This window comes from Equus przewalskii, chromosome 15, assembly GCF_037783145.1.
Source record: "Equus przewalskii isolate Varuska chromosome 15, EquPr2, whole genome shotgun sequence".
NCBI lineage: Eukaryota > Metazoa > Chordata > Mammalia > Perissodactyla > Equidae > Equus > Equus przewalskii.
In genome coordinates, this window is record NC_091845.1 from 53254093 (window position 1) to 53269482 (window position 15390).

The 15390-nt window shown below is 37.2% G+C and overlaps 1 protein-coding gene across 1 annotated transcript in view; it reads left to right on the forward strand.

The window, feature by feature from the left end:
* The window catches only part of DYNC1LI1 (dynein cytoplasmic 1 light intermediate chain 1), a 35499-nt gene that overhangs the window by 6210 nt on the left and 13899 nt on the right, over positions 1-15390 (forward strand). The window contains exons 3-5 of the mRNA XM_070575894.1: positions 10781-10897; positions 11635-11865; positions 14759-14928. Coding sequence (XP_070431995.1) covers positions 10781-10897; positions 11635-11865; positions 14759-14928 — 518 coding nt within the window. The remainder of the gene's footprint in view (positions 1-10780; positions 10898-11634; positions 11866-14758; positions 14929-15390) is intronic.

Genomic DNA, 15390 nt, shown 5'->3' on the forward strand with positions numbered 1-15390 from the left:
AGTAGAGTGTTAATTCGGCTGGTATGAAGTCCATGTGAGAGAGAATGTCAGCAAAAGCACTTTGAAAATGCAAAACAAAGAGAAGACTTGAATCAGGAAGAAGAAAGGACCAAAGTCCAGCATTAGACTGTTATTAATAAGTGCATGGCCACGTACTAACCTTTTTGGGCCTTATTTTCCTTACTTGTAAAGTCAAGGCAGTGGCTGTTAGAAAGACTTCACAGATTACCTCCTCTGTATTCATTCGTTCATCAGACATTTATTACAATCATGTGATGCATAAAATACTTTGCTGAGTCATCTGAGGAAAACAGGGCTGACTAAGACTCAGTCCCTGCCCTCCAGGAGCTTATAGGTTCTGGTAGGAAAAGACTCGAAGTAGTACAAATCAAATATGAAATAATTGATAAGTAAGTCACCTAAGATTTTGTGGAAAAGGTGGTACTGAGCAAAATTTTGCTGATTAGGTTGAGGAGAAGAACTCTACAGGCTGCAGACTGAGGGAATGTGTTGCAGTGGTTAAAACCCAGTGAAAAGGGATGAGGCAGCTCAGGTATGGTGGAAGGAGTCCTGACCTGCAGGCACCAGGTCTGAGAATCAGCCTGTACTACCATTTGAAGCTGTGGGATTGTGGGCAGATTACAACCTTCTGACCTGTAAATGGAGATTCTTTCATACTCCATGGGGTTAAAAGAAGTAAAAGAAATTATGTCAAAAACACCTTCATTTCAGAGCCGGCTTGGTGCTTAGTGGTTAAGGTCACATGTTATGCCTCAGTGGCCTGGGGTTTGCAGGCCTGGATTCTGGGCACAGACCTGTACACTGCCTGTCAAGTCATGCTGTGGCAGGCGTCCCACATATAAAGTAGAGGAAAACGGGCACGGAGGTTAGCTCAGGGCCAATCTTCCTCAACAAAAAAGAGGAGGATTGGGGGCAGATGTTAGCTCAGGGCTAAACTTCCTCAAAAGAAAATACACCTTCATTTCAAAATTGGACATCACTATTTTAAGTTATAAAAGTACTACATGTTTTCTTGCTAGAGAGAGAGAGAAAATTTACAAATATAAGAAAATGAAAATAACGTATGATCTTACCATGTAGAGATAATGAGTGTTCATTTTTTCTATGTGTATATTTGTGTTTTTAGAAAAATAGACTCATCATACCTTATGGAGTATTTTGTAGTCTGATTTTTTTTTTGTTTAGTGTATCAGGGGGTTTTTTAAATCAGAATAGATAAGGATTTCTCCCTTGTAGTGACTGAATAATATGTATGGCTATACCATGATTATAATTGATTGGTAGACAGATCATTATTGTTATACCTCATTTTCTGGTTGCCCAGTATTATCTTTGGGATAAATCCCTACAAGTTGACTTGCTGAGTCAAAAGTATATGTTTTTTCAATCTTTCTATCTATTGCCAAACAATCTTCTAAGAAAGTTGTATCATTTACATTCACACCATCAGTATTAGAGTACTTATTTGTCTAGCACCATTGCTGACACTAAGGATTATTCATTATAATGTTTGCCTGTCTTGGTAGGTAGGTTAAAAATTGGCACCTTAATTTAAAGGCAATTTAATTGTATAAGATATACCATATTTGTTGACTAAGATCTATTGTTTTAGTGTCACTTTGACTTTCTGGAACATAGGAACTGTTAATAACCATCGGGCTTAGCATTTATTGGCCTTGGTAAATGTTTATTGAATTACACTGAGTGGTTTTTGGTTTGTGTCTAGTCAGTCTGTGAGAGTGAGGGAGATGTTAAAGGGTAAATTCTCTTTTTTACTGTAATATGGATTGCTGAATGGTGAGATCCAGAGGTAGGGCTTTGGCCAGCCCATGGAATGGGAACGATCGTGTATTTTGCCTGTTAACTTGCGTGTTCTGCTAGGTGCTTTATTATGTAGCATGTTCACTGCGTTACAGAAGAGGGTTTTGAGTCCCAGGTTACACAACTGAGTTAGAATTCAAAATTGGGTTTGTCTAACTTTCTATTCTACAGGCACTGCTGACATATTGGAGGGATGTGGTCTTGAACAGGCATAAATGTTTACTTAAAAGCACCAGGGGCAGCTGATTAGCAGCTTCTCCTTGCTCTTGCCAGCTGAGGCAAGGAGGAGGTGCTCCCTGTGAAACAGGGAGCAATCCAAAGGTCCTCCCCCGACTTGGATCATCCAGATAACCTGTGGAAGAACATGCTGAAGGTCTGAGCCCAAAAGTAGTTCCTCTGAAGACCCTTCATGACTCTTGTCACAAGAGCTTTCAGATAGAATAGGATGATTTACTTTACATCATGCAAGGCCAAATCAAAAATGTCAGCTTTGCAATATTGATATCTCACTTGGGTAAAGAAGGACAATGGCAGGCTAGAATTCTCCTGACCTGATTATCTTGATGCCATGGACCTAGTGTATCCAGCAGAGGTGTGGAAATGTGAAACAAAGCTCTGCATAGAAAGCAGATGTCAGGTGCACAAACCTGTGCTTTAGCCTTCCACAGTAATAGGAGAGGAAACTCGGAGAAAAGGGAGGCAGCATACTGCTTAATTTTACCTATTGTCATCGCTGTTTACCTTGAGCTGGATGGAGAAGACTAGGCGATCGATGTCTATAGTGTTTAGGAGTGCTGCTGGATTCAAATCCTGACCCTTCTCTAGCAAAGTGCTTAATCTTTCAGATTACACTGTTTACCTTTTAGGATTATTTGAGGATAATGTGAGATAATGTTTGTAAAACACTTCAAACACTTCAATTGGAAATGTTCAAGATAGCTGTTATTAATGTGTTAGTGTCCTTAGGTGTTTTTCTTTGCTCATTTTCGTTACTCATGTTTTTATGTTATCTTTTAAAAATACAGTTGATATCTTATAAAGGAATTTTCTAGTGTATCACTGAAGAAGTAATGAATGATAATAGTCAGAGAACTTTAAATTCATCACCATAGAGATCGTCTGGTTTTTACCCCCTGTATTTAGAAGATAGAGAGCAAGCGGAAATACTTGGCTTGTCCAGGCTCACACTACTAATGGTGACAGTGTTGCAGTTAGAAATCACATCTTCTGAATCTTTGCATTTTTCCTCTCAATTAAATTATCATTATAGAGTTTATGGACATTACATCCTGTTGTTGGTTTAGAGATCTGTTGGGGAGATAAACAGTATCGTGGACACACCTTTGTCCCTATACAGTCATATGTAGCTTAACGATGGGGATATGTTCTGAGAAATGTGTCGTTAGGTGATTTCGTCATTGTGTGAACATCATAGGGTGTACTCACGCTAAACCTAGACAGTGTAGCCTGCTTCACACCTAGGCAGTATGGTGCTAATCTTATGGGACCACCATCGTTGATGCAGTCCGTCATTGACAGAAGCATTGTTATATGGCACATGACTGTATGTTTTCATGACTGTGGAGTTTAAGGAGATTTTCTTTTGCAGTCAATTTGGTTTTCAAATCTGAACTGAGAAGAAGTGAGAATTGATGGCTGTTATTGCTTTATAGTAAAACCAAATTTCTTTTAAGTGCTTGGATCTTATATTTGGCTCACAGAGAGTGACTTATTTGGACAGAGTTCAGACAGATAATTTGGAATGCAGGCTTATTTGCTGTGGATAATTTCACTGTACTCTGATCAATAAATCTTTTCTGCTTTGGTTCATTCATGAGGACAGAAGTTGGTTGTTTTTATATGGCCAGCAAGCTAAGAATGGGTTTTTGTTTGTTTGTTTTCATTTTTAAAGAGTTGGGGGGAAAAACAAAGATGAATGTGTGCCAGAGACCTTATGTGGCCTGAAGAGCCTAAAATATTTACTATCTAGTCCTTTAGAGAAAAAGTTTCCCAGCACCTGCATGAGGACATGAAAATAGCTTTATTATAATAAAATTTGATCTAAATGAAATGTTTTGGTTTGTTTTAAAAACACCTTTGAAATATGCCCTCTTTAAGAAAATCTAATATAAAAATGCAAATTTCGATAAAATATTTAGAGACTAATTTTAACATCATCACCCTAAAGTGTTCTTTCTTTATAGAAGGGCTTTCATCTTAGTGTGTTTAAACAGGAACTCTCCTTGTGTAAGTGTATGTGTACAGATCATTAACTGTTTGGCTGGCACACTTAAAGCTAGTGTGTCTGTTTCACTGCCAGCTGAAGGCCAGGGAACTGAAGATAAAGCTTTCTTACAGTTTATAGATGATAGGGAGATAATTCTTTCAGATTGTTTGAAACTACGCGGACCACTTTGCTGTACTTGTCACTTTAAAGGTGTATTAAGTCCATGGAATGAAGTACATGTGTAGGTATTTTTATTTTGTTTTATTTTACACCTCAAATTATTAGGCTCTGTGTTTTGTTTTCCAAAAATAACTTCGAATATAGTGATTTCTTTCTTGAATTGTTTGGCCATTAAAGATGATCTTAAATGTCTATCAATGCCAAAGACAAGCATCCTGAATTTTAACATCTTCTAATCCTTCTAATTGCCTAATAGAATAAAGAGAGAGGGTTCAGATGGACTTTTTAACGTCTTCGAACATAGTTCAGCTTGGCTGTGGCAAGGCAGCTAAGGACCAACAATTCAGTCCAATGACTAGAAAGCTTTCATAAGTTTAGTAAAGGACGTGTGTGTTATGAGCTTACACTATTTATTGATCTGTAATTGATGAGAGGTAGCTGCGTGAGTTTTAGAGATAAGAGTAATGAATTATTTTAATAGATTATGGTAAAAGCCCAGGACAAGCAGTTACAGATGAGATATAATTATGAAAATAGAGACTGTGGTTGGGATTAAGAGATATGAACATTGGTAAAGGATCTTCTATGTATAGGACAGGTACTATAGACTGAATGTGTACCCCCAAAATTCATATAAATCCTAACCCCCCATGTGATGGCATTAGGAGGTGAGGTCTTTGGTAGGAGACTAGGTCATGAGGGTGGATCCCTCATGAATGGAATCAGTCCCTTTATAAAAGAGACGTCATGGGCTGGCCCAGTGGTGTAGCAGTTAAGTTCCCACACTCCGCTTTGGCAGCCCAGGGTTCGTGGGTCTGGGATCCCAGGCGTGGACCTGCGCACTGCTTGTCCAGCCACACTGTGGCAGCGTCCCACATACAAAATAGAGGAAAACTGGCATAGATGTTAGTTTAGGGACAATCGTCCTCACCAAAAAAAAGGAAGAAAGAAAACAAAATTTAAAAAAAGAAACTGAGGACAGCTCTCTCACCCCTTCCGCCATGTGAGGACAGAGTGAGAAGATAGCCGTCTGTGAGCCAGAAGTGAGCCCTCACTAGACATTGATTGTGCTGGCACCTTGGTCTTGGACTTCCAGCCTCCATAACTGTGAAAAATAAATGTCTGTTTTTTATAAGCCACCCAGTCTATGGAATTTTTGTTATTGCAGTCTGAAGAGACAATGACAGCCGTGGTTTCACTTTTTGGTAAGCCAGCAAGGACAGTGGCTGTTAAGAATAGGATAATTTCTTGTCTGTAAGCACGTTAAAAGCAAGAACTTTATATCCTGTTTACTGTTAAGAAAACCTGCCCAAAGAATATTTGTTGAATGAAGAGGACAGACTTGACACACTTATAGTCTGCTGGAGGAAACACGAATAAACTGACACACTGCAATGAAGTGAAGTGTTGTAAGTGTGCGGTGTGCTCTTGGGAACACAGAGGGCACTTAACCAGACTTGCGAAGTCAAAGAAAGCTTCTTAGAGGAAACTAAATTGTGACTGGAAGGATAAGCTAGGGTTCTGCTAGATGTGGGGAGGGGAAGGGAAGAATATTCCAGAAAGGAGTGATGTCATGTGTGAAGATCTAGGATTGGGAGAGACTGAGGCCTCTCTGCTGCACTGGAAGCAGTTGTGGATGGTTGGAGCCTAGCATATGGGTGTGGGACATGGTGACAGATGGGCAGGCAAGGTAAAGGGCCTTTTTAAGGAGTATTGGCCCTTATAGTTTGCCCTTTACCACAAGAGCAGCAGGAAGACCCTGAAGGGTTTTTTTTCTGACATCTTATGGAAATTCCAAACATACAGAAAAGTTGAAGGAATTTTGCAGTTAATACTCATATACCTAAACTTAGATTCTACCATTAATATTTAACTATATTTGCTTTATCACTTGTGTCCCATTTCCCTCTTTTTTGATGCATTTCAAAGTAAATTACAGTTATCAGTATACTTCCTTCTAAATACTTAAGCATTCATATCAGTAACTAGAATCCCCTAATGTGTCCTAAGGGCGAGAGTGGCGTGATGAAATTGTTTCTGGAAGATCACTCAGCTGCAGGATGGGAAATGCATCAGAATACAGTATGAACTTAATGAATGTTCACTTTTGACTAGTACGTTGGTATAGTGAGAAGAGAACTAGCAGGAGGCTATGGATTAAATGCTTGAAGACATAAAAAGAGAAAAAACGGTCTAACAAACTGTGTGATTTGAAGATATGTATAACCCTAGAAAGAGACTACATCTTTGCAAATACCGCACATAAGATTTCTGGAAATAGTAGGTAACAAATGAGATTTTGTTTACAGAATATGTCTTCATTGGCCTTTTTAGACCTTTTATGAAATAGGCCTATTCACATGTTCACATTTGCCATCAAGACAAATCATATCAGAGTTCATTTAGGTGTAGAGAAAGTGAAAGCTACAGAAAATGATCATTATAATTGAGGCTTAGGACTTGGGCTTAAAATATGTGTAAAATGTGCATGTTCAATTTCCAGCTGTAACTTCCACATCTTATTAAAGTTGAAGAGAGGAGAAGAGTAGTTGATATAAATTTTGTTCCCAGAAAAATTTCGTTTCAGGAAGCAAAATGCTTCCTGAAACATGTTGAGAATCTTCTCTGTGCCAGGCATGGTTAAGTATTAGAATATTCTTGGGAATAGGATATTCTGTTTTTTTCCTTATTCTGTTTTCTCTTGAGAGCAGAGAGGAGTTTGATTTGGATTCTCTTGGCAGACTTGGATTGTTGCCATACTCCCACAATCTCTGTGACTGTGGCCTGCCCTCAGTTTCCTCCTGTGTAAGTAGAGAGGGTTTCATTGGAGTTCCTTACAGCCTGTGCTAAGTTTATGAAATGTCTTTATTCTCAATGTGACCACTTCTCGTTTGTTACCAGAAGTGAAAAATTTAGAAATCACAGGGTAGGATAAAAATCTCAAACTACGTGTTTGCCATATTAAGTTTATTTTACATTATACTCTTTTTCACTTTTAAATGTTGTAAAGTGTATCTTTTTTAAAAAAATTTGTTTTAAAGATTTTTTTTTCTTTTTTCTCCCAAAGCCCCCTGGTACATAGCTGTGTACTTTTAGTTGTACTTTCCTTACTTCCTGGAATGCCTGTCCCTCCATGGTTCATTAACACTGCAAGATTTGGCTAAAGTATTATTTTCTCTACAAAGCCCTTTCTGATGTCCAAGCAAACCCAGGATCTCCGCTTAGGGCTGGCTTCCTGGTTTGTTGCATATCTCTAGTATAGTCCTAATGACAATATCTTGAAATTGTCTCCTGTTTGTTTTCGCTCTCCAATTTAATGAGCTCTTTGAGGGCAGCAGCTTTCACATGCAGGTCTTTGTATTCCTAATGCTTGGCTTAGTGCAGTAAACGTCTAATGCAGTGGTTCTCATAGTGTGGTCCTTGGACTAGCAGCATCAGGAACACTGGGAACTTGTTAGAAATGCAGATTCTCGGGCCCCACCTCAGACTTACTGAATCAGAAACTCAGGAGGTGAAGCCCAGCAATGTTTGTTTTCACAGGCCCCCATAGGTGAGTCTGAGACATTTTTTGAGAACCATTGTCCAGTGAAATGAATGATGGACAACATTCACTCAAAGGAGTAAACTCTGGTCTCATAATCATAAGTAGGGGAGAACCCTTCCACTTGTATTCAGTCCTTAGAAAAAGAAAACAGCTATGTTCTGGTGATGGATGCGAGAACTTAAAATAGTGAGCATAGATAGTTACCACTGACAGTATTTTTGATGTCATGAATTTGGACTCAAAATCTGTTCTGAGCCTATTGACTTACACCTTTAAAATTGTAGTTGGAGCAACTAAAAGGAAGGCATAAACTTGTTATTTAAAGAATTACTCATAATATCACCATAAGAGATAACCAAATTATCAATGATTATTTCTAGCTGATATTATCGATTTTATTTTGCTTATGCTTAAGATTATTTACAAGTATGTATTTTTATTCAGAAAGCTTTATATTTCAGTAATTTGAAATATTGAAAACAAGTTAAAATAAACTCATCTGAATTTTTTGACTCACTTTAAGGTATCTTTTCACTTTCTAACATCTAAAGTGGAAATTAAAGAGATAAGATAAATCCTTGGTCATATTAAATGAAGTTTTATCTGACTACTGCCTATTTTTATGGATCTGTATGTACTTTAGAGAATTCTTGTTGAACGTTGTATTGTTGATGTAAGCTTCTATTATAGGTCTGGGCGCTAAGTTTTTGTTTATAATACGTAACATTGTTTCTGTGGGATAATCAGTTTTCAGTTGTTGTTTTGCCTGTCATAAGAGAAATCTTGATTCTTTCCTTTCTAGTTCTAGAACAGACTCAGATTCCTTTTCTTTTTTCTTTTAAGTTAATGAACTTTATTTTTCAGACCAGTTTTAGGTTCACAGCAAAATTGAGCGGGAAGTACAGAGTTTCCAAATATCCCATCCCCATATACGCACACCCTCTCCTGCTATTGACATCTCACAAGGTGGTACATTTGTTACAGTTGATGAACCTCTGTTGACATGTCATTATCACCCAAAGCACATAATCTACCTGAGGGTTCATTCTTGGTGTTGTACATTCTATGGGTTTTGACAAATGTATAATGACATGTATCTGCTGTTATAGTATCATACAAAATAGTTTCACTGCCCTAAAAATCCTCTACTCTGCCTATTCAGACTCTGTTTTTTTGATGTCAGAGTTTTCATAGATCTCCTCACACAGTGATTTAAATTATTTTTATTATGTCTAATGCTCATGCCTACTTAAGTGACTAGATAAAAATTCTTTGAATTCTTTTTGTTTATAGTTCTTGAACATCTACCAGACTTAAAAAAAATACAAACTGAATGCTGTAAAGGCTACAGAACTGATGAAATTCAAATTAGCAATCAATATAACACATGGTATTTTGCTGAAATTAAATGCCAGTGTTGGATTTAATAGTAGCCAAAGTACCTATTTTATTTTTCACTGGTTAACTTTATTATTTCCATTTTAAGCATGGTGGATCATCATGGAAATCATTGTCATCATCATAGATATTACTATTTTCAACTCAATTTGTTATTTTTAAACCAGTTTGATAGTACACTGCAAAAATAGTACTGAAAAATAAGTACTCATTTAATGTCAAGTTCTTTATTGCCTGTTTAAGGCTACAGTTATTGCTATGAAGTGTTGGAAAATAGTTCATAAAAAGAACCAGCCTGACCAATACAATTGAATATGATATTGACTGCTCTGGGACACTTTCTTTTGAGTTTGGCATGCCTGTGTGTCTACTCTCTTTCTTCTGTCTTCTGTCAGCATTACTTGGCCTCAACTTGGCACCAGTAGGATTATAAACATCTATATAGAGGTGGGTGCTGCAATCTTGTGGCAGATTTTAGATATAAAGATGGTAATTCAGAAGATCTAAGACATATGTAATTTTTTTTAAAAGCTTAACATGAAAATGAAAACGATTTTTAAATTCTTAGAGAACTCGTTAATCTCCAGGAATAAGTCCTTAGATCCAAGAAATTCACCTTTACAAATACTATTAACATGGTACTGCTAATAACTAAAGAAGTCCGTGAAACGGTAACATGTAGTATTTAAATAAATTCACAATACAAAAAAATCTTCACCAAAACATTGAATAGCTAGCCTAGTTTTAAACTCTTTAATTTTGTGCTAGGTTTAAATCACATGATTTCTTGCTATTAATATCTTTTTTAAGTTTATGTTTTATTTTTGTCTGTTCTACATTCCTTCTACCCTTGTTCTTGCTCAACTTACTACCTCCAGCTCCCACCCTCTCCCTTGCTACATATTTCTTATGGTTTCATGATTTTACTGAGGCTCTAGTCACAACTCCCTGCCCTAGTTAGTTTTGGTGTACCCTCCATCCTCCATGCTTGGCCTGTAGGTGGGCACATGACCCTAACTAAGCCAATTAAGAGTCTTTACCTGAGAGTCTTCAGACTGAAAGCCAAGAGAGAAAGTCTTTTGTTCCTTGTAGATTAAACTGGCATGATGTAAGAGTTGAGCTTCCTGAAAAATACCCACAGAGGAAGCCATTTGTAATAGGATAGAATGAGACTTAACAAGAGGAGCAGAGACACTTGGGGAGAGAATCCTGGAGGTGAAGTCTGCATCTTCAACTGTGTAGTTGCCTAGTTATCATCCATCAAATTACCCTTTTTTATTTTACTTTTTCTCCCAAAATCTCCCCGGTACATAGAAGGACCCACAACTAAAATATACAACTAGTTGTGACACGTGGATCGCTGCCTCAACATGACCTGATGAGTGGTGCTGTGTTTGCGCCCAGGATCCAAACCAGCGAAACCCTGGGCTGCCGAAGCGGAGCGCACGAACTTAACTGCTCAGCCACGGAGCTGGCCCCCAAATTACCCTTTTGATTGAAGCTAGTTCTAGTTGGGTTTTTCACGTGGTACTGGAAAGCATCCGTAAGTAATCCGTATTGTAATTTAAGGGATTTGTCCTTTTTTATAGGTGAAGATGGAGCTGGAAAAACAAGCCTCATAAGAAAAATTCAGGGAATAGAGGAGTACAAGAAAGGAAGAGGATTGGAATATTTGTACTTAAATGTTCATGATGAAGACAGAGATGGTGAGTGTGATTTATTTGTAATGTTAAGTTTCCTGAAGCCTTTCCAAGGTGCAGTGCTGCACATGTTAGTCTTTGACTTTTCTTACTGTGTCATTTTTCACCAGGAGTCCTACTACATCATGCCGATCAGTAAATCGTTATGTTTAGGCATACTTTTATTGATTTGGAATTGGGATTTATGTAGTGATATTTTTAAACGTCTTAAGATATCTTGGTGTGGAGACTTTCGCTTTCATGCTGTCCTTGAAGAATCTCAATTTTTCAGTTCGTTTTCGCTCAGATAGTAAAATAATAGGATCCTATGATTGTTTTGCTAACTCTTTTCACCTTCTCATTTTTTGACGTAAAAATGTCATCTACTCCCCAGCTTTTCTCATCTGATCAGCCATTTTTTTCTTCTATAGATCACTTGCCTTCTCGTTTTTGTATATAATATCTTGAATTTGCATGGTTCTATCTGCTGATGGTAAGAATAGAAACATGTTATTCAGTCTGTGGTTTGGGATTGAGAAATATAAAGTAGAGGATGCTGGTGTTTTATGTTGGCAGTTAAGTCATTTTCAGGAATATTCATTAGGCCTTTACTAAAGTGGTAGATGTGACCTAAATAGTTGATCCTTGTCAAAGCCAGGAGACATCTCCTGTGGAGATGTCCTAAAATGCCAAGTAGTATTGTTAGTTGGATGATGAAATAACTTAACCCTGTTGCGTTGGTAACTTTCTTTTGTCTATTATAGATCAAACAAGATGTAATATATGGATCTTGGATGGAGACCTATATCACAAAGGCCTCCTTAAATTTTCCCTGGATGCCGTTTCTCTGAAGGACACTCTAGTTATGCTGGTTGTTGACATGTCAAAGCCTTGGACTGCTTTGGATTCTTTACAGAAATGGGCAAGTGTTGTTAGAGAACATATTGACAAATTAAAACTTCCTCCTGAAGAAATGAAAGAAATGGAACAAAAGTGTGAGTAATCTAGAAATATTAATATAGATTTCAAATACAAAATTTCTTAGCTGACTACCATATCGTTAGGATTTTTTGACTATGAATAAGGTTTAATGAAGAAAACATAATGTGACTACTGTTTTTGAAATTTGGTTTGAGTGATGTGCTAGGTTTTAATATAGTTTTAAATTGGAAACGTATACATGATGAAGGTGCCTTTTCTCCTTTGCCACAAGGCCGTATGTGTTCATTTTGGGAAGTAGTTTTTCAGGATAAAAAAAATTTGGATCTTTCTTCAGCTGCTCATTTTCAGCAATTTCATTTCTTGATAAGTAAAACAGTCTTAGCAACTTTGTCAAAATGAAATACGTCCAAAAAGATGGTAACAACATAAATGTAAAGATGTTTAAGGTGGTTTTATGATTTCAAAGTACATAATATATTTTGTACATACCCATATGAATTGGAAATTTTCGTGGAAATTGTGAAAGTGATATGGATCATTTCTAACAGGTTGTAAAGCAGTTGTCGCAGTTCTTAATTTCACCAAGCTCTTCATTTGCCAGTGTTGTACTTGGCTTAAGAAAATATACAGATGGAATGCTGCTTTTCTTTGTTATTGGTGGCTGAAAATAACTTTTAGGGAAAAATTGACAGCTTACTTGAATTTATATGCAAGGAAACAGTAAAAACTTAAGAGAATGTATATCCTAAATCATGGAGAAAGATATCTGTTTTTAATCTGAACCTTTCTTTCCCTGTTGGCCATTGCCTGTAGGGTTTTTATTTTTCCTCTCTAAGTTTGTACTGCAGCTGTGGTTCTCAATGTGTGGGCCCAGGACCAGCAGCATCAATATCAGTACAGCGAGGAATTTGTCAGAAATACGCGTTCTCAGGCCCCACCCCAGACTACTGAATTAGAAACTCTGGGGCATGCTAAAATTTGAGAACCACTGTTAGATTTCAGCGTTTGATCTTGAGAGTAGTAGCTACCAGAGCTGCCAAGGGTTTATGCATGCCCCTAAGTTCCTGGAGGAACTGCAGTCAGATGTTCAGGATTCCCTCTTCCTCGACCCTATTTAACTTTAGGACAGTTCTCCTCCGAATGAGTCATATTCCAAAAAGGATCTGGCTCATAATTACTTTGCTTAAAAAATAAGTAACATTTTTTTCTAATTTGTAGGTAATATTCTTTATTTTTCTTTATTTTTTGTTTATTTATTTTTTTGCTGAGGAAGGTTTGCCCTGAGCTAACACCTGTACCATTCTTCCTCTATTTTGTATGTGGCTTGCTGCCCCAGCATAGCGGCCAACAAGTCGTGTAGGCCCACACCTGGGAACTGAACCTGTGCTGCTGAAGTAGAGCATGCCAAACTTAACCAATAGGCCATAGAGCTGGCCCCATACATTCTTTATTTTATTTTTTTCTTTTTCTTTCTTTCTTTTTTTAATTTAATTTTTTTTTTTTTTGAGGAAGATTAGTTGTGACCTAACATCTACCACCAGTCCTCCCTCTTCTTGCTGAGGAAGACTGGCCCTGAGCTGACATCCGTGCCCATCTTCCTCTACTTTTTATATGTGGGATGCCTGCCACAGCATGGCTTGACAAGCAGTGCATAGGTCTGCACCCAGGATCTGAACTGGAGCACCCTGGGCTGCCAAAGCAGAACTTGCAAACTTAACTGCTGCACCACCGGGCTGGTGCCTGCCTTTCTTTTTTTTTTTTTTTGGTGAAGAAGATTTGCTCTGAGCTAACATCTGTTGCCAATTTTCCTTTTTTTTTTTTTTTTGCTTGAGGAAGATTAGCCCTGAGCTAACATTTCTGCCAGTCTTCTTCTATTTTGTATGTGGTTCACCACCACAGCATGGCCGATGAGTGGTACACCCAGGATCCAAACCCTTGAACCCTAGGTCACCCAAGTGGAACGCACCAAACTTAACCACTATGCCACAGGGACAGCCCAATACATTTTTTATTTTTAAAAATTGAAAATATATTTTAGCATATTTTTCCCAGTACGTTTCATTTCTAAGCTGGAATCATACTTTGGTTTTCCTCATTTTCTTTTTTCCTCTTACTGTTATTTTTCTACAGCATTAAATATTCTTTGAAAAGTTGATGTTTTATGTTTCTGTATAATATTCCCTCATATGCTGTCTTAATCCTATACTGTGGATAATTTATTTTCAGTTTTGTTGTTTTGCTTTTAAACATGAAAAGCAGTCTTATATGGAAATCCCTGTGTGCACATCACTGGTTATTTCCTTGGGAATTCCTTGAGGAGTAGTAACTGAATGAAAGTATACATTGTTAAGGCTCTTGATACATTCACGTTAACTTTTTTTATGTGAAGCTTTTGACAGTCTTGCAAATGAGTTCTAAAAATTTATTATCATTGGTAATATCTCTTTAATTCTTACCAGGGTTACAGAATGAATATGGCCCAAGGTTGCGCCTAAGTAAAAAGGAGAAGACCTGAGTAAAAAGGGTTTAAAGAAAGGACATTAATATTAGAATGTCATCCAAGACCGTCTTTTAAATTGTGAAATCCATCCCCCCCGACACATACACTTATTTTTCTTTTAACCTTTAAGTGCCCTTTGTGAATTAGAGTTAGAGAGGCTGGATTGTGACTTGTCCAAAGTAATTTGCACAGACTGAACCAGGCCTCCATTGACTCCCCTCTTGGAGCCATTCAGTTCTGTACTCTGCCTCCTAGTAATTAATGGCGGTCCAGTGCTTTTGTACTGTCTTTGAAATAGATGTCTCAAACCCTTTTTGTTTCTTCTCTTAAACAAGACTAAGTATAAACTCTAGCAAAACATATATTTAGATTATGCTAGAAAAAGGTGCCTGGTGAAATAAAGTAATTTCTAAACTATGTATTAAATTATTTACCTTGATTTTCAGTGATCAGAGACTTCCAGGAATATGTAGAGCCAGGAGAAGATTTCCCAGCTTCTCCTCAGAGAAGGAACACCGTGTCGCAGGAAGACAAAGACGACAGTGTGGTTTTACCTCTCGGTGCGGATACGCTTACACATAACTTGGGCATTCCAGTACTAGTAGTTTGCACAAAGGTTTGTTTGCTTCCTAGAGATTCTGCTACTGATATTAACCGAGGATGAACAAACTGTTTTGTTTTCCAGGCTCCTTTTGGAGTTGACACTTTAGTTTTCCTAGATAATTTTTCTTAACAAATGGAAATAATAGTTAAAAATATTGAATATATTATATTCACATGTTGGTTTTAGATCTTGTTATAGTTTTTTGGAAAGAAAATGTTATTTCAGATATTCTATTTGTGATTGAATTTCATTTTCCTAATTCCGGTTAGATTTCATTGTACAATCAGTTTAGTAGAAATAATTACAGATAAAATAACTTAATTATTAATTTTTATAAAATAGAATATTTTCCACATTAAATTTTGATATACTAATCTAACATCAGAAGAATTATGTACTTAAACTTTTAAACACCTATCAGCACTCATTATGTAAAGTTGATATGCAGTTATAAAGGCCTTTTTATTTATCTAT